This window comes from Lycorma delicatula, chromosome 1, assembly GCF_047948215.1.
Source record: "Lycorma delicatula isolate Av1 chromosome 1, ASM4794821v1, whole genome shotgun sequence".
Classification (NCBI taxonomy): Eukaryota; Metazoa; Arthropoda; class Insecta; order Hemiptera; family Fulgoridae; genus Lycorma; species Lycorma delicatula.
In genome coordinates, this window is record NC_134455.1 from 81044176 (window position 1) to 81068279 (window position 24104).

A 24104-nucleotide genomic window follows, 5' to 3' on the forward strand; every position below is an offset into this window, starting at 1 on the left:
ACTTTAATTCAGGGTCTAGTTGAATAGTAGATCGACAAATCAACTAATTTATTACCATCAGTTTATTACTTGCGTTTTTGAGTTTTAGTTACTATTGGAGCAGCAGGTTCTTCTTTAGGTGCAAGAACAGTTATATGTTGGTTCACTAATTTTAACATCTCAAGAGCAGTTAAATTTTTGCTCTTAAATATTACAGATTCACCATTTGCTGAAAAAAAGCAATTATATGACAATTTTAATTAAAATAATCTATTTCAGTAAAAGTCCACACAAACAATGTAACTGACCAATTTCAATAATTGTCTAGTCATTTTCACAGTATAATGCAGCCAGTTTAGAAAAAAAAAACAGTAATTCATAAGAATTTGGTAACTATCCTGTGTATGTTTAGAAAAGTGACAATGCTGCATTATGATGAAAAGCATTCAATATGGGGTAGAAGCTATGGATTGTAATGCTGTATGTTACTCAGCATATACAAGAACACTGATAAAGACCTTTCATTCTCTGTTATGGAAAATAAGAGAATTAACACTACATTATTGAAAACATCTGAGCTTTTGATTGGCAGCGCTTTAAATATGTAATTACTGGTCTATAAAGAATTCTTTGATTTTATTTAGAATAGTATATAAATTATGCGATGGGCGACATGTAACTTTACTTTCTGTATCCTTTCTTCTTACAGTTCATACAATTATGTTCTCCATGATGAATGTAATCATGACTTAAATGTACTGGGTTGACAATTAATAATACTGTTAACGGTTCAGTAAAAATGTTGATAAAAAAAGAATAATCAAAACTGCTTTGTTTAAATCTACTTTTATCTACAGGTCTCTCATAGCTATCATAGGAGGTCTTCTGGTTATGAAGATTATACATATCTTTATAATTTTATATTATGATATAACATTTTATATTATGACTAATATTAAATGACATCCAATATATAAAATGCAATCTAATTTATATATATGCATTATCATAATTAATTTATTTAATTATTATTAGTATGACCATACAGCATTTTTATATGAATTTAATAATTCAATAAGAGTATAATTACTATATATTCTTGCATTTTCTAATACAGTGGAACGTTGCACAACGAGCATAATTCGTTCTAGAATCTTACTTGTAATATGAAACTGTCATTCAGTAAAACAATTTTTCCCATATAAATTAATGTAAAATATGATAATGCATTCCATGCCAAAAAATATTCAAAATATTTTATATGTAATGTTTATTTACAGAAAATTACTTATCCATAAATTAAGAAGCAAAATCATCCATATATAGCTTATTATTTATGAATTTAAGACACATACCTATTTTTTTTTTTACTAGAAAGCTATCTAGTGACATTTGTTTTTTTTCGGCGCTTCAAAATTTGGTGAAAATGTGATACCGCATTATCATTGAATAAATTTATAGCATGCATAGCCACCATCTTATTAGGGCGACGCTTTTCAACAAGTGACACAACAGTTCCCCATGCTTTCAGCATTTCTTTTATTGCACCAGAAAATTGTTGCTTTGCTCTTTCTTTGTCCTTTTCCACTAACAAACTATCCTCTACAACTTCTTGCTGTGAAAGACACTGTAATTGTATAAGCTGTTCGGTGGTCAGCTCTTGGTTGTGCTCTTCCACAAGCACATCAATATCATTGTTAACCACTTCCAGTCCCATAGTATTGGCTAAAGACAATCTTGCTGATTATGGGCTCCACAGGTACCATCTCTCTCAAAGTCACATTCAACAACATTCTCTGGACAAAGCTTCTTCCAAGCAGAAATGAGGATTCTCTTCTTGGTGACCCCTTCCCCCGCCTTATCAATTCTTTTATTCTTGAGGCAGGCAAATGTGAAAGTGATCCTTCCAAAACTCTCCGAAAGTGATTGGTCCCTTCAGTCGCCTCAAAACAATGCTCAGAGTATTTTAATGTAGTTTCTTAAAATGTGAAATAATCTGCTAGTCCATGGGGGCCAAAGTAACTGAGTAGTGTTGGGAGGCAGAAACTGGATCTTGATGAAATTAAATTCTTCAAGGAGGTCATCTTGTAGGTCTGGGGGATGGGCAGATGCGTTTTTCATAACAAGCAAGACATGGAGTGGCAGATTCATCTCCAGCAAATATTTTTTTACAGAAGGACCAAATACTTTCTTGATCCAATCAGTAAAAAGTCACATGTCATCCAAACCTTGTTGTTAGATCTCCACATCACATTTACCCTGCTCTTCTTTAAACAGTGGTTTATTATTTAAATCGCCAATTGCATTGGTACAAAATAGCAACATGAGCCGATCTTTCATTGGATTGTGGCCGGGCAATGCATTCTCCTCTGCTGTTATATATGTTCGCTTCAGCATCTTTTTCCAGAAGAGACCTTCTCGTCACAATTAAAAACCTGTTGCAGCAGATAACCTTTAGAATGTACAAGCTTCTTGAAGTCGCCAATGAAGATTTCAGATACCTTTGTGTCAGAGCTTGCTGCTTCATCATGCCTCACAATGCTGTGGATGCCAGTTCTTCTCTTAAACCATTCATGACTACCCTTAAATACTTATTTGGCCATTGATGATCCTCGCTTGTTCTTAACAAAGTCTGGGAAAATAACTTTTGCTTTCTGACAAATTATGCTTTCATTAATAGTATTGCCTTGTAATTGCTTTTTATTTATCCATATGAGAAGCAACCTTTCAACATCATCATCAAGAATACATAGTTCCTTAATCTTGTCCTTGTTCTTGAGAGTAGTACAAATCATTGATGTAGACAAATAGTGTGCATGCTAGATCAGCCACATTCACACCTCATTCTCACTTTTCACCGATTTAAAGTTTCACTTCTACAGTTATTTTTTTCTCTTATGATTGCCTTCTTGTGGTTTATTCGTCAGGGACATTTTTGCAAGGATTATTTAACTTTACACAAACAATGTCTAAACACAAGTTTGGAAAATATGTATTCACAAATGGCAATAACAAGCTAGTGTTAACAAATCCTAAACATAGACTGATGTAGCAATGGCAATGAAAGTTCCACATCCCAACCCTGTAGGGGAAGACAACCTACCTGCCTTGAGATGCTTCCAGTCACTACACCCACCACTGCCTGTTCCTAGCCTTGATGGGCTTTAATGGGAGACGTCTTTCACCCTCTAACTTTTTACATTTCAATAATAAGCCAGGCCTTGTTGGGATGCCACCGATGTAAATGCCTTTAAGACATTTACATCAGTGATTTTTAAAATCAGCTTTTGCCTTTGCTGCAGGCCTCTTCCGGACATCTTGATTGTCTTACACTGTTGCCCTCTGAACTAGCTTACAGAGTTGGCGGAAGCATGAACCCCATGCCTAGTTTTACATTTAACAGAGTCAATTTCATAAATGTCTCATAATATTCAAGGCAATAGAATAAATAACATACCACAAAAAATGTTGTTCATAACAACAAAATTTATTCCTAGTTCCCTTAGTGAACTGACTTTCAGTTCATACTCTGACTTGATTTCATCTATCGACTCCGGTCTGGTCTACCAGGGAGAGGTGGACAGATCTCCTATTCCCACTCAGCTCCATCACAGAGTCCCGTGTGACATTTACTTTCACTACTACCATCGTTGAGATGCTGCTTCATGACTGCATGCCCTCGGCAGTGCAGTCGCCATCCCACCAACAGTGGTGTTTACTCATTTCAAAACTGCCCTCATCAAAACGATGCTACACCTCACGGCTGCATGGTTACTCATACCTCGGCAGTGCAGTTGTCATTGCTGACAGCTAAAATTAGTAATAATCACCACAATATCTAACTAACCATGGCTCAATGTCAACACACCTGCCTCTGGCCAATACACTGCTCAGGCGGTCCTTAGCCACCTGGTGTCTACTATACCTCTTCAGTTATTCTGCTCAGAACAAGGAAATGGAGGAAGCCAGCCACAATAGTCCATTCTCTGCAAGTCAAGATGACTCGCAGATCAAGAAAGGAAATCACTCTCTTGAGCTCCCTAACAACTCTGGTATGTTCAGCCTCATACTGGGGGATGAAAGGTTGGAAGTGCACATTCACAAGCAAGTGACATGAAGAAGAAGGAACTTCATTCCTGCGTCACTTGTTATGCGATATGTTGCTCGTTAAGGGATCATTTTTTTACAATCTATTTTGCTCGTTATGCAAAATACTCATTATGAGAGGTGCTCAATAAGCGAGGTTCCATTGTTTTAATAATGAATCACCAGTTCTTAGAAGCCTTCATACATGTCTGCAGTAAATGCCCAGAATTGATTTAAATTTGTTTAGTATGGTGGTGAGTGAAATTTGTTTACAAGTTTAACAATCATAATTAAACTTGAAGTTTAATTATGATTTATTCTGTTAGTATAGAGAGTTACTGACTTTCTGAACAAACTATTAATGTAATGTATGTTTATAAAGAGAAAAAATAAAATTACCTGCAATTGTATTGTCATAAATATTTCAGTTTTAATCATTTCATCTCAATATATATATATATATAATAATATATAAGTATCTTTTATACTCATAAAAGATGAGTAAGTGATACGTTTTTTTATAATCTTTGTGATAAATTTTCCAAAATACTTATCTAAGTTGGGAAGAAAAAATTCATTTAGTATGGTGAACAAAGATGAGATTTACATTTATACGACACACTCAAGAAACAAAGGATTTGCAGAAAATAAAAATACCAAAGGTTGTTTAAAAATAGCTTGACAATTATTTTCCATGCTGATAGAGTATGGATTTTACATTAAAACTAGACTGGACATTTGTTACCAGGAAATTATAAAAACACGAACTTCAACTATTTTTCAAAATGGGTGCATTAGAAATTAATTCAAATTTACTATCAACTTAGTGTTAATCCTCTGTATCACAATATAAAGGCTATATATCATCACATTTAAGTGCTGCAACATGCTAAACTGGCTATATTAGAAAAAAACAAGAAATCATTAAGTAACATATAAAGCATGATGCAAATTAGTTTCTATACAAAAAAAACTTAGAAATTGAAAAAGATTTTTTCAGGCAAGATATAATGCTGCTTAACCACACCAACTTAATTCCTCATACAATTGAAGGAATGTACTTTAAAAAGGCCCATTCAGAAATTATCAAAGAACACACATGGGCAGAACTTTAAAACCCTTTCTTTAGATATTATCTAATCCAATTTTCTGAAAATTTATAGTTAAACTTGAAAGACTTTTCAAGACAAAAAGTAAACTACCCTGATTTTTCTTAACTTTGTGGATCATCTTTTCCCTTCCCCTTATGAAGAGTTTGTTGTTATCCCTCCTGCTACACCATTTGTCATTTTTTAGAAAATCCTGACATTTATACTATTAATGTAAAAGGATAGAATAAAAGTCAAATTTGAGGATAAAAGATCTCAATGTGGCCAGTGAAAAAATTACAAATAACCTCTGGCACAATCAAAAAACCAGTTACAGATTATTTACACATTCATTTGATAACTGGAAGCTGATGATGGTTACACTCTCAAAAGAGGGTATCCTTCATCAGAAGGGTATTATTAATAGCCCAATCAGATAGAATTTAAAACCTACTTAATTAAAGACAGAACACCATCACTTATGATTTATACTAAAAACTTATCTGTATACTTTTAATTTTTCTAACAAATAAGCAATGAAATGATTTTTAACAGAAAAAAGTTTACCATTATCTATTTAAACCTAAAATTATTTTTCGGTAAGTCTGATGAATCATAAGGAATTTTTCAAAAATTTTGTCCTAAAGAATCAGGTAATGATGTATACAGACCAAATGACTGAATGTGCTTAAGTTACATTTAACAAAATGCAATTACTCTAAACATGATCTTTATATATATGTTCTCATTGTTCCTAATAACAGGAAGAATATAAATTCTTTAAATATTCTATCACTAAACCTCAAAATGTGTAATAACCTCACTTTGTTGTGTAAATTTGCTGAAAAATACATGTATGAATATTTATGTAAATGTAGAAACGTACTTAATTGGAAATGTACTGATGGTTCACTTCTGTCGCACAATACTTCAGTTTTTATTGGACAAGCAGGGTTACTATCCCTTGCCTTTTTGCTTGTAATAGAGTACAAAAAAGACCTGCAATAAAACAAAAAATTGAAATTAAAACAAAATAAACTGGAAAATAGGAATAAAAATTCTACATAAAAAAGCAATACTTTTTTGTTTTGTTTTTTAAATTATTACATGACAATATAATAAATATTCAATTTTACACTGAAATCTTAATATTTTCTTATTAATGCCATATAAAAATTTTCTTACTATAATTAATATTTCTATATAAATTTGTAACTAAACTGTTTAGTTCACAAAACCGGGTTTAAATCTCCGTCAGGAATGGCTATTTCATATACTACAAAAATTCTATTTCATATTCCCATGCACAAGCTTTAAGCATATATGGTGAATTAATCATAAAAAATATTCAGTAGTATTTCAACATAAGACGTGGTTTGAAGTCTTTCTTCTAATCATACCAATAATTTAATAGCACTAACACTAAGTCAAATGAAAGGTGTGTCAATATAAACATCACAGAGAACCTTAAGTTTTATGATTTAAATGATAGCTACTGAAGAGAAGGGCTTGTATTGAACCATTTAAATGAGTTCATATCACAACTTTTAAAAAATGAAAATTAAAAAAGTATTAGACGACTTAATAAAATAATTTACATTGGACTATGATAGTGGTACCATTTTAAAGATGGTTTTGTAAGTGTACTACTTTATAATAGCAAAATGAAACTTCTGCAATATTTACCTTGAAAAATAAGGTTGAAAAGGGGTGAAAAATAGAATTAAGGCGATTTCCGGTGAAAGTTGACGTCAAAAAAATTTGTGGTTATTAAAGACACAGAAAGGTATACTTTCACAAAGTTTCGTCAAAATTAAATTATTTTTGCGGAAATGAAAAATAAAAAAATGGAAAAAGAAGATTTTTCTCATAAATTTTGAAGTATGTTAAAAAGTGACTTCTACAAAACTTGTAGATTTTTGCATGATCTACAACTTTTGTATTTGAAAATTTTTTTTCAACTCCCGAAATCACCCCTCCACCATCTCCGCTCACACATTTTTTTTACGTTTATTATAAGCCCTTTACCATTCCCACTTATAAAGTTCAGTTAACAATTTTTTTTCTTTCAGTGTAATTTGGTTGAACTACCAGTAGTAAAAGAGAAATAACCTACCAAACCTGATCAATTTCTACATCTTTATCGTACAAATATTTCCGTCAACTAAGACACTGCCAATATTTCAGATGTTAAACTTATAGAGGAAAACTGATAAATTCTGTATCAGTTACAGGTGGATTAATCGATTTAGAAGAGTATGATTACACGACAAAATACTAAAGTTGCGAGAAATTCAGGCCTCTAATGGAAATTAATTAAATCACAAAAGTATATAATAAAATAAATAAAAAAAACATTCTGTAAGTAAGCAATAGAGAATAAAAAGAATTTTACTTTTTCAATTAAAATATTATAATTTAACACAATCTCAGTTCAATGAAATAGCTTTTCTTACGGTTTTTTTATTTTTTTTTATTGAATCTATCTGCCAGAATATGGCTGTGAGAGGCTAAGAATTGATTTATATTACCTAAGCAGGTACCAATTTTATATAATGAACATATAAAATTCCATCGTAGATATAGTTTATCTACGATGTACATTGAAAAATATACATAAACTAACTAGGATTTTATGAGAAATTTAACAATTGTTTGGTAAAACAAATTACGCTTTAAAAATGAACAAACATCGGGTACACAATTTGCCCCTCTTCATATCATGTTGTCTTATGCTGGTAACAGATTATTAAAACCCGTTTCATATAGTCAGGTCAGTATTACAAAATACCATTAGAATTCCAGGTAAAATTGTGTTAAAGATAAGAAAAATACGTCTTCCAGGAATTCTATTTACAGTACAATAGCAGTTATGTAAATGACATATTCCGTCTAACTACACGTTTTGCTAGTCCTAGGGATTAATACTAATGTGTTTATCCGTAATCAACATTAACAATGATTTTACCTTTAGATTTTAAATAAAATGTTATTCTACTCAGGTTAAAATTAATTTTTACTTCACCTGAAAAAGTATCTGTTTACAAGTTCAGATTGTAAACCCTTAAAAAAAAATCAAAAGTTTGATATTAAATTTTTATAAGAAATAAATTTAAAAAATAGTAATTTCTAAAGATATAGAGCTATATTTCCAGATTTTATAAATGATGCTGTTTCTTCCTTAGTGGTGAAGCAGATAGCATTTACCTTGACAATGAAAATGGTTTGGAAAGCCATTATTTGGAAGATAATCAAAATCATATTATTCATTACTGGACTAGTAAACTCATCGCAAATCAGTTACAGCTGATTTTCGAAGTCGAAGGTTCAAATCTTAGTAAAATTTAGTTGTTTTTATACGGATATGAATACTAGACAATGGTGGTTACCGTTATACTTTAGTGGTTGGGGTTCAATTAACCACACACACATGTCAGGAATGGTCGCCCCGCGTCTGTACAAGACTACTCCTTATTTACATATCCTCTATCCACATCTAATCGGGTCGTGAGGGGGGGGGGGTTGCTTATTCACTAGTTAAAACAGATAGCAACGTACACATTAGGAATAATATAAATATTACATTTTTGATCGATAATTTAGATTTATATAAATTAGACTAATTAAACGAGCAAATAAATACAACACTGTTGAACATACCGACTGCACACTGGCTTATACCAAAATACTAGCACCATTATCAAATTAAAATTATATAGATCTGGTTGCCATTATAATTAGTTTAGCATGCCTATAGGAAGAACGAATCAAATGTATTTTCTTATACGAGTATAAGAAAGACAAAACATGGATTTATGATGGTGAGATACTCTACAGATACTGTGATAGCACGATTATTATACATGTATTTTGAACATTCTCAATTTTTTTTCCTAATACAACCGGATATACTCAGCGCTTGACTGTTAATGGTTAAGTTTACAGTTTTACATACTATTCATGGAGTATGTAATTTTTTGTGAGATCAGAATTCTCTTAAACCATTATTTTTTTTTAACCACAATGTTTTTTTAATAACAAAATTTCTAAATATTCTCTAAACCAAATGTCACTGGTTTAACTAAATTTATAACCTACTTAAAAAAGGTGGAGGTTCTCAATTCGATACGCTCTCCGATGCTTTTATAATGGATAACCTTCACTTTTCACCAAACGATCTATCGTTTTCAGAGATTCTTTACCTTATTGTAATTTATAACGTAAGTTGCTATGAAATACCGATGCAAGATGTTTCGGGTAAATTAATCACTACGCATTTATCATCTCACGACGATCGGAAGATATTTTCAATCGGTACAGGAAAAATTAAAGTAATAAGTAAAATTGTTTTCCGTTGCTTTCTTCACCGAGCTAAATATATGCTCTTGCAATCCACCAAAATGGAAGTAATAGTCAGCTTTCTTTAGGCGATTTCATTCTATTTACCTCGGAGACTAATGTACGGCGAACATTATTACAGACAGAGAAAACAAGGTCGATTAGAGCGTCTTGTTCCTTATATAACCATTCCCCCTTTTAAATAGTGCATCATATACATCGCCTTTACATAGCAAGGAAAAGGGCATAATTCTATCACACTGATCAGAAGAATGGAATCTTCGCTATTTTTCATCATTGTTATTATATTTATAATTTGTCATTTTACTATCTTACCTTTTCAACAACAAATTTTTACATGGACTCACAGTAAGTTTTTATTTTTAATACTTTTCTTATATATGGAATTTACCGAACACAACTATAAACGAACTGCACGGAACTATGTCATACTTTTATATAACAGAACATTGAAATTAGCAATCAAATTCGAATTATGTTTATATTTTTTACAGATGCTTATCGACTAATCTTTTCTTTGAAAAGTATAGTCATATAAAACTGTAGGTACGGCTCGCTTCTGAGTTAATAGCCGCGGCCGTTGAAAGGAGAAATACAGTCAGTCGGTCTACCTCATTCACTTCCACTACGCACCGTACAGAAAACATCTCTCACTCTGACCGTTAAGTAGTCTACCAAATACTCGTTCTTTGAAAATAATTACAATATACTTTTTTTAAATAACATAGGCTATATTTCGCCTTCTGAAAAAGTTTATAATTACAATAATTATAAATCAGACTACTTATTACAAATAAAATTAAAAAGTAAATAAATATTAATTAAAACTTATCATTACAATAAAAAAACTTAGCATACATACTATTAAAAATATGTTATTTAAAATATTTTTGGTTTGACCGATATTTTTAATTAATTTGAAAAGCTTTTACGTGTAATACCGTTATCGTATCGGAGTGCAATCCTTTTTATTTAATATATTAATACATTTTTCATAAATTTATTACATCGTTTGATCGGTGTATATGTATGTTAGCTTCTAGATCAGTCGGTCTGGAATTTTGATTACTCGCAAAGGAATTTTTCTACTTTCCACATTAAAGTTTCCACTACATGTCAGCATTTATTTTTTTAAAACAATTTTGATCAATATTATTTGAAATATTAAAAAAATCTGTTGCAGTAAATGCGTCAGAAGGGCGGATTTACGGTTTTAGTTAAGAAAGAAAGGGTGTTGCATTGCTATAATGACTTCTGAAAATAATATTGCTTTCGGTTTATTTTTTGTATTTCATGTTATGTTAACATGTGTTCTTTTATAATACCGGGAGTTATTGTGTTGTATTGTTTCAATAAATACATTATTGTTGTATATTTGTGTTTTTTCTTCCTTCTTTTCACACAGTTGTTGAGTTTCAACTGTATCAATTGCTTAACACTGCTAATTGCCAAAAACCACTTTAATACTGTTATCCGCAAGTCGTGTGATTTTGGAGCTGTGCTCACAAAAAAGACAAGGTTCAAACCGATCTAAACAATTAAAATTCAAAACTGATTTTTTTGGCACCTAACACTTTCCTTCATACCAGATCGCATTTTGGATTATAGCGAAATTGAAGTACACTAGCGAAACTACCTCGCACTTAGCAGTACTCGCAAAATTCTGATTTTGGATACAAATTTGATCTTTTGGGATCACTGGGAAAACAGCTCGCATCTGATGGTGTTCGCAAAAATCTAATTTTGGCTTTGCAGTTAGAACATGAAAACCTTGAAAACGTACCCAAAAATCGAGTTTTTTGCCTATTACTTCGGTTCTGTGAACCGATTTCGAATATCAGTAGTGCTCTATTTTCAATAGGCTTACATTACTCCATCAAGCTTTGTCAAAATTGTTAAGATTTGCGTTCGAACGAGCGGACGTGAAAATCATACATATATATATATATATATAAATTGCAGAATCGTGTTCAAGAGACTCCAAAATGTAAAGAAGTTTTCCTCTCCACCCGACACCCCTTTAGAAAATTGACCGGGCGCAGTATCGATTTCTACAAATTTTTTGGAAACCAAAAACTTATCTGATACATCGATACATGAGTGATTTTGTTGAACTTGTGAATCTATAACGTCAGTAATAGATTTGGTTGTTTGTTAGGAGTTAAAATAATTAATCACATGGTGAATAGTTTTCCAATTATTTTTATACAACTGTAGAAGTTAGATAAGTCGCATAATTAAATTATTTAAAATTATTATGTGAATTATAATACACATTTTCCTTTTGTGAATTGTTTATCCTATTTATAAGTTACCTTATTTACCTTTCGTGTTAGAAGTAGATTATTACGCCAATTAAAAAACTAATAATAAAAATCAGTGTTCCTGTATTAAATTAACCAATATCCAGCTATTCGGTAAGTTAATGTGCACATTATTTAAAATTTATATCTGGCAAAACATTACTACATTTTGTTGTTATACATATGATATAATAAAATGTTAAGGTATTATTTTTTTTAAAGAAGTTGTCGCTACTTACGGGATTTCTCCAGATCACACAGCAATTCTGCCTTTTTTCGGTGTATTAACTTAATTTCAAATTCTATTAAATGAGTAAAATTATTATAACATAATTATGCTATTTTACTGATATATCGACGAAAGGTTAGTCACAATAAAAAATTAATGTCCGTTTTAATTTTCATATTTCAAAAATGTTGACAAGTTGTTTTTGCACACGCAAAAAAACTTCAAATCTTGCGGCATCGTATTATTGAATAACATATGCAATGGATAAACGAGAGTTACTGGTTATAGTTTTACTGACATTTCAATTCTGGGAATTACACGTGAATTATTAATTTAGCCTTTCCTGTAACTACATGCTTACTCACGATTACAACTATCCTCTCATCCAACTGTTATCTTACTTCCTTTTAATAAATTAATTTTGCATAGTGGAAATTCGTAAAAACTTATTTAGTTTAAAGATTTTTTATCGATTAGGAATAATTAAAATACGACTGACAAAATATTTTTAAAGAAAAACAAATTAAAAATTGGTTTCGAATATTTATAGTACTAACCTAATCTGCATGATTGACAGGTCTTAATAAAAATATTGCGATACAATATTCCCAACAGCTTGTTCAGTTTAAAGAACGAGTGGTACAGACAATACAAAAACAATTTTCTTTCGCATAGCAACAGAAAACTTACGAGTATATTACCCGGTCTACAACTAGAATTTCAGTGTAAATGACTGTTTCTGTGCAGAACTCACTTATATATAGCATTTTTTATGGTAAATTTAAATCTAAAATCAGAAACTCTAATTGATGAGCAAACTTCGTCTTGTCTCAGTCGTTAAAGGAAATTCAGAGTGTAACAAATTTTTGTACTTACGTATTAACGCTACCGCAGCTACAACTTTATTTTAAAATCAAAGCAGTCAATCGGATTTCGGTGGAAAATGAAAAGTCTCTTTATTAATTTTAATAAATGGTTATTTATATTTATTTATTTTATAAATATAATTTGGCCAAACTTAACCTACGCTCGCTAACCTTGACTAATTATTAACACCGTAATTTTTTGAGTATTTATTTAATAAATTCACTAATTTTGCAATTTATTATTATTATTTAAATAATCAAAACACCCCTATTAATTAATTAGTCAAGGTTAGCGAGCGTAGGTTAAGTTTGGTTAAATTGCATTTATAAAATAAATAAATATATGACCATTTATTAAAATTAATAAAGAGAGAGACTGTTTTGAATCTATGTTAAACTCTATATCGGCCCATATTCCACCGAAATCCGATTAACTACTTTGTTTTTAAATAAAGCTGTAGCTGCGGTGGCGTTAATACGTAAGTACCCAAATTTGATACAATGATGAAATTTGCTTAAAAATCAAGAACCGCTGGGCCGATCTAAATGAAATCCAGTTTCATTTTTAAATTGAAATTAGTTTCCATTTTTAGATTAGCAGTAAAGATTATTCAGTAGTGTAAGTTTTTCATATAATTTAATTCAAGTATTATAAGAATTGAAATAATCTGCTGTGCCACACACTTGCAAGTAAATTTTGAAAAAATGTATTTGTTAATATATTTTTTGTATTTCATTTATAAAAAATGGAGAATTATTTTCTCTTATATCACTCTATTTATGAGAAAATTTAATAATTATACTTGATTTTTGAGGGTAGACGTGACATTTTTCATAGCGAGGGTCTATCTATGTATATTAAAATACAGTATTTAGCAAAAGTAATTACTATTACTGGAATGTATTCCTGGAAATGCAGTAATTGTAGGAAATTTTATTATTTTGAAGCCTTTGTTCTTTATATTATTTTATTCACTCTTGTACTCTCATCGTTAGAATGAACATCTAACGTTAAGTCTCGTACTCACTTTGTTAGCATGCACGCATAACATTGTTCATAAATCTTGTGTTTGGAAGGTACATCCAAAATAATATTATACAATGAATATTTATACGGGTAATAATTATTTTATATGTAAATAAAATAAAGGTTTGTTTTTATAAAAAAAAGAAACTTCGTTAAGAGACTTAACTTAAGTGTATATATGATTAGGATTACGTTCGTGAATAAATTGCTAAGATTAGTTATTTTTATTTTTGTATTTGCGTTCCGTACAAAGCAAAATCAAAGGGGCTTTGACTCAGTTTACGCCCGATATCTATACGCATGAACAACTTAACCCATCATAAAGAAACGTGAAACTTGACACAACGATTTAGAAGATTTAAATCTTAACAATGCTTGCTGTTTTTGATAAATTTTTTGTAAATTTTTATTTATAAAAAATATGTAATTACAGTTCTGAACAATAATATAACAAAGGATTAACTTCATTCTTGATAAAACTCTTTTAATTTACATGCCTACAATGCTTTTTAGCAAAGAATTTAAAGGGATGTTAATTAATTAAACTAAATGGCATTGCATATGTTTTATAGAAACTTTTAAAATTTCAAAACTGGGTACTTTCTTCACCTTCTAGGAAAGGGTTTTGTGATTTACATATTGAATGAATTTCAGAAAAATATTGACAAGAATTAAATAAAATAGAATTTGAAACTATTTTATTACAAATATAAATTTTGACTGATAATCTCCTTCAAAGTAATTAGTAGATCCAACACCAGCTTCCTCTTTATATTACATTAAATTATAATTTAATTTTCATTATTCACAACAGTCTTTAGACAATAGCAAACAATGGTAATAAATTATCGACAAAAACATGTTATATTTGACTCAACATCAACATGGAATAGATCTGACTATTAACATAGCAGTAAAAATTGCATTGAAGATCTTTACTGATACATGCTCTCACTGAATCCAAGCTCTATATTATTGCAACACAAAGGGGCAAGTTATGTGGATATATATTGTATTTCTGGTACTTAGTAGTACTTCACTTTTAATTATTGTGATATAAATATTTACTTACATTTAATGTATGTAATTTATGTAAATTATTCTAGACAGTAGTGAATAATGGTAATAAATGATCAATAAAAATATTTTAATTTGACTGAACATCAACTACTTTTGATTAACAAATAAATTATTAAAAATATTGTGGTGCTTTATTTTTCGCAGTTAATTGGTTCCAAATTTGACAGGATATTAATGAAGGAAGAGTCTCTACAGTTGCCTGTAATTCAAGGGGAAATTAAAATCACTATCAGTGCTTAAATAGCATTTACATAATAAACAAAGTGTAAAATCGTGCCTTACTAATTTTTTTTTGTGGTGGGCGTTACTGGTAAGAATAAATACATACGGCTACAGATTTAAATACATTTCTCATTAAAAGTATAGTACTACTAAGTACTGGAAATACATTGTATATGCACATGACTTGCCCCTTTATTGTGCAATAATTTAGAGCTTGGATTCAGCGAGAGCATATCAGAAAAAATCTTCAATGCAATTTTTACTGCTATGTTGATAGTCATATCTATTTCAACTACTCAAAACTTGGAATTGCAAAAAAAAATTGTGTTACGGTTAACTTTCATAATAGACTAAAATGTTTCTCTTTCTTATGTATTACCTCATCTAATTGTGAAATGCTTAAAAATTTATAAGACATGAGTTTTAGAACCAGAATTTAAAAAAAAATACTTTTACTTTTTATTTTTAAATTACGAAACTTATCAAGAAATGTGATTGTATAGCTAACGTAAATGGCAAATTACATAAAAATATTTTTTTTAAGAATCAAAACTCAGGCATGTACTGTAAAACATAAAATTCTAATTAAGTAAAATGCCCTAGCTTTAATTTTTTTATAGATTGCAGGTAAAACTATGACAATAGAACACAACTTAATTTATTTACAGATAAATCATAATTATAAACACACCATATAGGTAGCTCTAACTATGAAATCTTGTTACTTGTCTACCAATGAAAATTGTGGAAAAATTATGTATTTTTATAGCAAATATATTCTGAATAGTAGTCAGATTGCAGTTTAATGAAGAAAGACTAAAATAGAAATTAATTTTTTTAATAAATCTTGGCTAAATATATTTGCTGCTCAAAAAATTACACTGTATAATACAACATACTCTTTGTGTATGCTTTACTGTTCTTTTAATGATAAAATTATCTGGATATATTAAATCTAAGTTACATTTAGATCCTCTTAAAATTCCAACCAATAATTAGGTAAAAATAATTATTAAAATAACTAATATAATTAGTTGGTTTGAATTCCGGTTTACGTATAAATATTGTTTAGATTTTTTTTTTGTAGAAATTCATATTGCATACTTTATGAAGTAGTGGTGGTAGGTCGAGAGTGGTAAGCTCATTCTTATAGAAATAATTTATGATAAAATTATTTGGTTTAGATTGTATATAATTATAGGATGTACAGTTAATATTACATGATTATGGATATTAAAGAACTTGCAATTTTGAAATCGAAGTGATTTTAATTGGGTGATAAAAAATTAGCTTAATAAACATATGCCTTTGCCTTTTCAGTTAATATAGTAAAAGTATATCAATAATATAAAATATATTTTAAAAAAAGGTAGTTATGAGAATTTTAGATTTTATAATTTATACTCTTTACAACTCAATAGTTTTAGAATGTTTTAAGGAATAACAGATTGAAAATAAAATGGCATGAATTCGTATAAAATGAAATGTGTGCAGTCAATGCAATAACTAATGGACTGGTACCCATGCATCACCAAACTTAAATAATAACAAATACATCTTTTTTAACAGTAAATACAAATTGTTAGTATTTTGGGACTCATAAAATCAGTAGTTAAGCCTTTAAATAAATAAATAATTTACATATACAGCCTATCCTCAGTTTATATTATCTGATTAGGTTTAAAAGTATAACAAATTTAAATAAAAAACTGTATATTAACAGAATCACGAAACTTTTATGTCATGTTAACTGCTAAAAAACAATCAAAAATTTTTATTTTTTTTATACAACAGTATGTTACATGTTTAGCAAACCAAAAATGTTTTAGTACAATTATATTTTACCGGAATTTCCTGATATTTAATCTTTATGAATCTATTTGTGATCTACTGAAACTGAAACTTAAATGTAAATTAATTTAAACCCAATTTGCTAGTCATTTTACAAGGATGATTTTGAAATAATCAGAGATTTACTGGACCTTATTTCTGTTTACAGCGGATAGTAACATTTATTTGTGTAGTGACAGTATTGGAATGGTTGTTTTTACATTCTTAAGGTGTAGGAAAACTCATCCCAGTAATAACATGCAGTTATAAAAATGTAGTATTACAAAGTCTTTACAACTAACAACAGCTTACGGTAAGTAAAAGAATATCCCTAAAAACTAAAGAATTGTTTTAATAATTATTAAACTTATTTGCTTTATGAGTTTCAGATTGATTTTCCTGCTGACAAACAATATTACTGAAAGGTCTAACAATAACTGCTTTTCATTTTTCCAGAAATGGCTGTACCATGTTCAGATGTACACCTTTTACGAAGAGAACCACAGACTGTTTCTATGCTCGGAAAAACATATGGCTGCGGGCAATGTACAGGTAAAATTAGTCATAAAAAATTCAAACCATTATTGAAATGGTAAATTTAAAAAATGATTATTAGATTTCATAATACATCAAATAAGGTTTTCTAATAATTAGCAAATTTCACATTTGAGCTATTTTCTTTAATTTCATTCAAAAGAAAACTTTTGGACAAGTTTTAAAAGGAGCACATGTGCACAGCTTATATATCATCAATATTTTATATTTTTGAATTAATTTCTTACTTGAGTTACATTTTGTTTATTTTTGGAAAATTCTTTTGTTTGGAAATATTTTTGTGTTGCCTCCGTAGCTTTCTGTGAACTAATTCTGCTTATTATTAACATAAATGTTACAACCACTTCAGTCACCACACTTACATGTACCTTCCCAGAAAACTATCTTTTAGAATTAACACATTTTGGATTTTTTATTAATAATAAATGTCTTATAATTTCAATTAAAATATATAAAACTTTTTAAGATGAAAAACTATGATTACATCAAATATACCAAATATAACAACAGGTTGACTGCTGTAATATAACTAAAACTATTCTCCTAGAATGCTAAAGAAAAACTCTAACTCTATTTGTTAATACGTAATATTTAATGATTGATTAATAAAAACTGAATGTAATTATCACATAATTTAAACATTTGTGAAGTGACCAGTGATATCCATCATCAATCAATAACTGTTTTTGATAATAAAAAAAAATATGATACGAACACCACATTATTTCCTTGTACACCTATTAAATTACATATACAAATTTAAAAAAAATTAAAAGTACATATAATTTTATTTCATTAATAACTTCTGATATTTTTTTTATTGTTATTAATAAATCAATATATTTAAATTAAAAAAAAAAGTTAAAAAAAGGAAATGTCTGATTCGAACTGATGTGCCTTCTCCTTGCAAGATCCAAATATTTCACTAATTAAAATTTTATTTGTCTATAATTCTGGAACAAATGGAAATAAGTACCACTTACAATATATTGTTGAAAAGCTCCCAATAAGGTTATTACTGCAGTTAAGAAAAAGTCCAAAATCCAAAAATATTTGGGTTTTGGTTATTGTTTAATACAATTTAGTTATAGTGTAAAACTGCCAGTTATACTTAAAATTAAAAAAAAAGTTAATATTGAGTATTTAAAAAAATTCAATTATTTAAGTACAAATGAAATGAACAAAATTTAAAGTAAAGTCCATTTTAATTAATTAAACTTTACAAGTAACATTCACAAAATTAAATATATGTAACCACAAATACATACACAAGATTAACATGCTTTTTCCATTCATAAGGAAGAACATTCTTAAGTACATGCAACACTTTGCTTCATATTTTTAATCAATTACTTGCCATGACATACCATGCTTATTACCATTAATAAAAAGGCAAATTCTATCGTAATAATTAATTACGATTATACGATTTTGTACATTAATTATGTACAAAATTATATAACTTACTGAAAAAAAACATAAAATAAGTGAATCTACTCGTTCATTAAAAATAATCTCGCTTTCTATTTATTAGGAAGGGAAAAATTGGTTGTTTTTCATAATTGTAGTTTTAAGCCGAAATATCAGAAAAACTAACAATATCTCCGCTTTTATTAATATTTATACTTTATAAAATACTTAACGAACATTTTAATGAATCACTGCATTAATATTTAGTTGCATAACTATACTTAGTACGTAATTTTTGTTAGTTAACAGTTTTATTCTGTAACTGTAATTTTTATTAATTTTTTCCAATGTATTGTTAATCAGATTGTGGCTACTCGTGCAACAAAAATCTAAGAAGAAATTATCAGAAGATAGTTTGATCTAACAGACCATCAGTTCTTTAAAAAATGAAAAAATAATATTATTACCTTGTTTCCACGGATTCAGGTGTAAATGGATCAAATTTAAGCAGTATTCTTTTAACAGGCTTTAGATTTAAAGAATTAATTTGCTTGGCAATACCACTGGATAACCCTCCTGATGATCCTCGTAGTATACCCGTAAACGGAATAGACATATTTTAATTATAAAATGAAATAAAATTAAGTGCCAAAAACATTATTTATGCTGGCTCAGTTTTATTAAAATCGCATCACATGTAAAACATACGAGGTTTACAAGAATAACTGCATTAGATGAACGCAAAACTAGCTGTCGTCGTCCACGGTGACCTTGATAATATTTCCGAATATGAATAATTTTGCGTTGAAAGGTAGCCCTTGAAACAATTTGAAAAAATGTCCTCCTTTAAACATTAAGGAATATACATATTTATAGTGTAGCATATGTTATAATACTTGCTTTTGAATGTGGGAATTACTTTTTTGTGTATGATTTTTGTTTTCCGGTCAAATTATAGCGTATACTGAAAAAATTCTTTGTATTACTTATTTAGACTGCAGTTAGTTTGCCAAAATTATTATTTGTTATAAGCAATTGTTTTTTTTTAATTTCGTTTGAGTGAAAACTGTATGATGGTGTTGGCTGCATTGGAACACTTGCACATCTGTGTAAAATTTACGTCATTAAACAACCGCCATGTTGATCAACCTCTTCTCAGGCGACGTCGAGGTCGCTCTGTGAGCGACAGTTTCAGATCGCGTTTTAATTTAGTTTTAAGGTGTTATTTTTTGGTTGTAATGTACCCAGTTGGACAACGTGAGTAATTATTCTTAATTTTTTAAAACAAACCGCTCACCAAGTGGTACCTTTTGTTAAACTGGTAGCTAGAATTTAATTTTCAAATTTTATAAAAAATTTCGCAGAAACTTTTTAGAAGGTCAAGTATGTTTATTTTTGCGTTTTGCAATTATAAGTTGTACTGATCTAGTGACTGATTTATCATATAGTTTTTTAAATTGTCGATTGGCCGAAAAATGTTATTTGGCGGGCAGTTGCTTTGTCCAAATCGCACAAATAGGCTAAGCTTGGTACTGCGAGTTGAATGACCTTTTTATCATGCTTTGCATTTACAGTGGAGGGTTCGTTGTTTTCATGCAGGTTAAAGTAGAAAATATTATTTTTTTTAAAACAATTAACTTGAAATTTTTATTTTATGAATAAATGCGAAGTATATTGTATCGTTTCAGCGGGTTATTTGGTTAATTGAATTGCTAATTTTGCTTGACATAATTGGGCCATGTTTAAGTTAACCAGTTTCGTAAACGACTCTTTGTTTATGCAAGAATTAATCATTCGGGTAAACAGTTTATGAACCATCATTCCGGTTATTGTGCGAGTCATCCTAGTGTTTGGGTTATATAAACCATCCTATTTTGCGTTGCTATTGAGTAACTAGGTTAGGTAGTGTACATTCGAATTATCTGCGATATCATCTTCCCGTAAATGTTATGAAATTCTATTGGATTATGATTAAGCTTTATTGTTAATTTGATACTTTTGTTAATTTATTGTTAATGTAGGTATAAAATAAATCCAGTACTTTAATTGTATCAAGCGATTGTATCAACTGATGTCTGTAGAAAATAGATTTTTTTTTGTTTTTAACAGGTTTAAAAATTTAATATGGATTTTCCCAGTTTATATTTTTTTAATTTACTGTACACTTACGAATAGATTAGAATTTTAGTTTTTATATATATATGATGAAAGTTGTTAAACATTAATTTGTTAGTTCATGCTGTTACAGGTTAGTTGATAAGATTTCACCCCAAAAATATGTTCTTGACGTTATCTATGTAAATGTTCACTGTTTATTTGTTATTTGCTGTACTTATCTCTTCTATTATTGGACGAGTAGTAGCTGAGTTAATACTCCGTAGATCATATTTGCACATTTAGTGAATTTACCACCCCTTTTTTTCATACCTACCTATAAAAATATGAACTAAAGGTCTCTAAAATTGTGACTTAATTCTGTTTTTACTTTTATCACAAGTGCTATGTATTTTAGTTTGGTAATCCTTAAACAATTTTAAAAGCTACAATTAAATGTTCAGACAGGTTTTCAAAATTGGGATTGAATGTTAACGTTTTTCACTTATGAAGTGGCAGTTAAAATTCATTCATTGAATATTGGCATTGAATAAATGAATTTATTCAAAGTTATTTTAACCTCTAAATAAACTAATACAGGTCTCTTAAGTACCTATGAATGGACATCTTATACTTTGTATTGTTACTGCAAGAATGGCCGACAAAAAAAATTAGTTTGGAAGAAAATTCTAAATGCATGATAAATTCTAAAATAAACTAAATTATTAGAGCATATGTGAATAGTGCATGATAACAATTCTGAGGTTATACTGTTGGCTGTTTTGTTTTAGGATAATTTGGTTTATAATGGCTTCACCCCTGATTTTGATGAAACTTGAAGTAAACTTTTATTTTTTAGTCAAAATAGAATTATAATTGTTGAAATTGATATTTGCAAAAGCATAATTCTTGGGATATGCCCTTTAAAAATAGTCACTCCTTGTTTTATTCAGACACCTGAGCATATTTTCATGTCTATATGTGGAGTTATTACAAGCTGTCTGCCCATCCATTGCTATTATATTATTGGGAAAAATAATCATGTGCTTGTCAGAATGGACAGAGCCTAATAATTTAATTATGAATGTTATCATACAAACTTCAAAGTAAAGTATTTTATATGCAAATAGTGTCTGTCGGACTGTTGACATGTTATAAATCAGCAGTCAATTGCAAAAATTATCCCCTTTCTCCCAAAGGGAGGAACTGGGAGCATACCATATTTAAACATACCTTGCAAGAACAGCTACTGTTATTATAGATCTTTGGTAGAGCATTTCTTAGGCATAGTGCTTTGTAACTGTAATTATAAATTTAATTATTCTGTTTTGATTTTTAATAATCTGTAGTTATAACATTATTTCTATTGTGGAACTTCCAAATGGCAATTTTCTTTAGTTTTATTCATAAGTGATAATTTAGTTTCTTTTTTATTATTCAATCTTTGACTAAAAATAATGTATATTTCAAATTACATCAAAATGAGAAGCAAGGCCACTATAATTCATTATGGTTTCTCTTCATTGGAATTTGATTACCTGTCGAATAATCAATATAGTAATTTTATAGATATGTATTGGTAATTATCTACTGTCATTGTATCAGTCTCAATCTTCTTGTTAATGAAGTATGACATCTATTATATGATTACCAACATAAAAATATATAAATGAAGTGACGGAAAGAAAACGGCATTTAAGAAAAAACTTTCATTAATAGGAGCTATCAGTGTTATCACTGACAAGTGATAACCTAATGTTGTTCCCCAGTGGGTTACCATTATAAATATTTCCTTTCAAATATAAACTCCCACCAAGTGATGCTTGGTGTTTCTGTATTTTGATAAATTTTCTCTCACTTTTATTACAATCTTTCAATAAATTGAGTGTATGCACCTGATTCGAGATTTTTATTGATAAAATAGTAGGTATGGTTGACAGTCTGGTGTTGGTATCCTTCAAAAGGCAGTTGTATGTGTTCCTGCAATGTGAAATAATAGTAATTTTAGGTCATATATGCTTATGAATGATAGGTAGTAATATATTTCTTGTTCACAGGTTACAACTGGCATAAGAAAACAATTTTTTGTCTCACCCGTACTCACCAAACACCTAACTACCTTCAATAACTTTGTGATCATACAAAAAAATTCAACAATTTAGTAATATCACTGGTTAATTCTATAAAACTTATTACTGTATTCTTATAAATATCATATAGAAATATATTTTGATCTGAAAAGGACAACATTTCATTAGAAAATAATGATTTTCTAATTATGAGAAACCACATTACAAAATTAGTATCTTGATCTTTAAAAGACATAACAGTTGACATAGAACAGTTAGTGATTTTCAGTTCATGTAATCTGCTGCTTCTGAGCTGTAAAGAGATGACATATTTTGGCAGTAAGAAGATTTAGGTTGATACAGTAATAATAGAGAATTACCAATATACAGTGTTCAACTTAAAAGAGGGTTAGTTTAGTCAACTAAAGAATATTTAGTTTGGTCCATAAACAATAGTTTATTGGCAAACTGTTCCATAATAATTTACAGAAGGTGTTAAAAATGATGTCTATCCACTTTATGCATTTGTCTGCACATTTGACAATGTTCTTGACTACCTGTACCCTGTCTATTACCTAGACGGTATTTGTAATGTTTGCCTTCAATTCTTGTAGGGTGTATGGATTGCTCCTTTAAACAATTTCTTTTAAGTAACCCTCCAGAAAGAAGTCTAGACTAGTTAGATCAGGGGATCTTGGTGACCACAATCTTTTAAAAATGATTCTTCAACCAAAAAAATCCTGTAGCATCTCCGTAGTAGAGTGAGCTGTACGGCATGTGCACTGTCGTATTACAACCAGAAGTCATGCTCATCCTCTTGTTGTAAGGCTGTGAACTGTTGTATAATTTCTTGGTAGAAGGCAGTAGCCATTTTTTTTTTCAAAAAACAAGGGTTCTGTATTTGTTG

The 24104-nt window shown here is 29.4% G+C and overlaps 2 protein-coding genes across 9 annotated transcripts in view; one reads left to right on the forward strand and one right to left on the reverse strand.

Annotated features, from left to right (window-relative positions):
* The window catches only part of AGO1 (protein argonaute-1), a 208695-nt gene that overhangs the window by 52861 nt on the left and 131730 nt on the right, over nt 1-24104 (forward strand). For 7 of the 8 annotated variants that reach the window (XM_075356949.1, XM_075356977.1, XM_075356958.1 and 4 more), the window contains exon 2: nt 17526-17621. In XM_075356949.1, the coding sequence (XP_075213064.1) occupies nt 17528-17621 (94 nt within the window). In that variant the 5' untranslated portion in view covers nt 17526-17527. Of the gene's footprint in view, nt 1-17525; nt 17622-20178; nt 20292-24104 lie in introns of those variants that run through there. The other variant, XM_075357014.1, reaches the window with a different exon arrangement.
* Nucleotides 66-19821, reverse strand: mRpL53 (mitochondrial ribosomal protein L53). The gene is made up of 3 exons (XM_075357036.1): nt 19502-19821; nt 6040-6152; nt 66-208 (listed from the first exon to the last, which is right to left on the reverse strand). Exons 1-3 carry the CDS (start codon nt 19648-19650, stop codon nt 66-68), a joined length of 405 nt encoding a protein of 134 aa, XP_075213151.1. The 5' UTR covers nt 19651-19821.